We start from the raw sequence: 2159 nt of genomic DNA on the forward strand, positions 1-2159 counted from the left end.
TCTGGAACGTGCAACAGCAGATCAGCTTTTTATGTTGGAGCATTACAATCCCTATTTAGTTGAAGATACAGATGAATTATGGCAATATCACTGTAATCGTGAATTTAGAAATAAACAAAGAGAAGAAATGGAAACATGGCGTGAGACATATATGGTGAATAAATAGATTTGCATTATTTAAATTATTTTTTTATTTTATCTTATTTCGTATTAATTATTTTGTATTTTCTATTCATTAACAGCGATGTTTGGATGAAAGAGAAGCAAAATTGAAAACACTTACGGCTAATATAAAACAATCGATAGATAAATCTGTTCCTGTAAGATCTACTAAACTTGCATATGTAGACAATGTTGTTAAACCTCCCAGAAATATTCTTAAAAAACAAGCTAAATATGGTACTGCTAATTCTATACCTACCACAGCATCTAATTTAAAGAAAAAATTAATCAGCGGCGGAGGACCTACTGCTGCTACAAATATATCTGTTCCGCCACCACCTATATCTCGTAATACAAAAACATGTATGTATTTTTATATATGATATTGGCTTAACTTAGAATATTTTAATATATTAATATAAATTTTTTTTTTTCATTGTTGACTGATATAGTGAAGAAAACAAAAGCACCACTCATGGCAAAAGCACTACAATTAATAAAAGGACGTTATAAACGGTAGTTTATAACAAAATTTATTCAACAATTCAACAATTTAGGTAAGTCATATATTATTTTGTTACGAATGTTAAGCATAATATATATATAAATATTTTATAAGAATTTATATATACTTTCGATTGTGTTTCGTATTGATGAAGTAATGTATGTTGAACAGAAATATATTCGTGTGAAGTTTGCATGCTGCTTCAGGCATTCCGAGATTTACCAAATCGATCATACCAAAATAATCGCTCAGTGCTTTTATATCTACTGTAAAAATTATAATTAATTTCATAAATTATACAGTAGAAGGGCACAAGTATATTTAGATTTTTCGATAAAAATGAAAATTCAAAATATTTCATTATATAAAAGTTATAATGCCTTCATATAAATTCAACCAGTATAATTGATATTTTTTAAATATCATGATATTTATTATTCTGATATTTTAATTGTTTGATGGAATAATGAATTTAAAAATCTTATAGATAAATTTAATTTCGTTCAGTATATTTTACTTTATAATGACATCATGTTATTTAATAATATCTGTCCATGTAAAAAATACTTATCCATACAGAAATGCAAAACTATATACATAATAAATATGTCCCATTTGTTGCTGTGATTCATTAATTTTTTTAAATTACATGTAAATATTTTTTGTGATTTAGAGTGATATATACCAGATTAGATAAATATCTAAAAAAAAAAAAAAAAAAAAAATTAAATAAAAAATTAAAATGATCACTAGTACTAAGAATGTGAAAAGTACAGCATTCTTCTATAAGTCATAATGAATTTGAAATATTTGTGACCGTCGTAGATTTATATAGTATAATATTGAAATATATTTATAAAAATAGTTAATGCATTATAAACTAATTTCATTATTGTAACAAAAGATGAATAGAATTAATTATACATATACGTTTGATGAATTATGACATTATTTTAATAATCAGAAATAATTAGTTTATATTTAAAAAATCTTTAATGCATATTAAAAATTTAAAATCACAAAATAATAACTATAAGTATAGTTAATTCGATAAGCAGTAAATGTTGCACGTTATATTTATTATTTTTGTAAATCTTTATTTGAACAACAAATAATAATTAAACGTTCTATACGAATAATTATTTTATTTAATACGTACGTGTGCGTTTAAAAATTGTAATTCATTATAAATATATATTAAGTATAAGATAATTTTTTTTTATGATTCTTATATTAATGTTATATGATATATTTATATCAATTTAAATTTTTTTAAGAATATGATTACCTGAACAAATCGTAATATTTTTGAACAAATTTTAAATTTCTTTAAAATTAAGTTATATTAGATATATTATTATATTATATTATATTATATTATTATAATATTATATTATATTATATATTGAAATGGTGTTTTTGAAATATTTGTATTTTACATATATTTTGTTTATTGATTAAAATTATAAATAATAAAATAATGAAGTTAATT

General features: G+C 21.6%; 1 protein-coding gene across 1 annotated transcript in view; it reads left to right on the plus strand.

The window, feature by feature from the left end:
- LOC102672789 (transcription elongation factor B polypeptide 3) overlaps positions 1–2159 on the plus strand; it is a 6367-nt gene that overhangs the window by 3963 nt on the left and 245 nt on the right. Inside the window, exons 7-9 of the mRNA XM_006610746.2 lie at positions 1–154; positions 243–525; positions 615–719. The exon at positions 1–154 is cut by the window's left edge and continues 8 nt beyond it. Of these exons, the coding sequence (XP_006610809.1) occupies positions 1–154; positions 243–525; positions 615–682 (505 nt within the window). The 3' untranslated portion in view covers positions 683–719. The remainder of the gene's footprint in view (positions 155–242; positions 526–614; positions 720–2159) is intronic.

Source organism: Apis dorsata, unplaced genomic scaffold (genome assembly GCF_000469605.1).
Source record: "Apis dorsata unplaced genomic scaffold, Apis dorsata 1.3 scaffold_77, whole genome shotgun sequence".
In the NCBI taxonomy this organism is placed as follows: domain Eukaryota; kingdom Metazoa; phylum Arthropoda; class Insecta; order Hymenoptera; family Apidae; genus Apis; species Apis dorsata.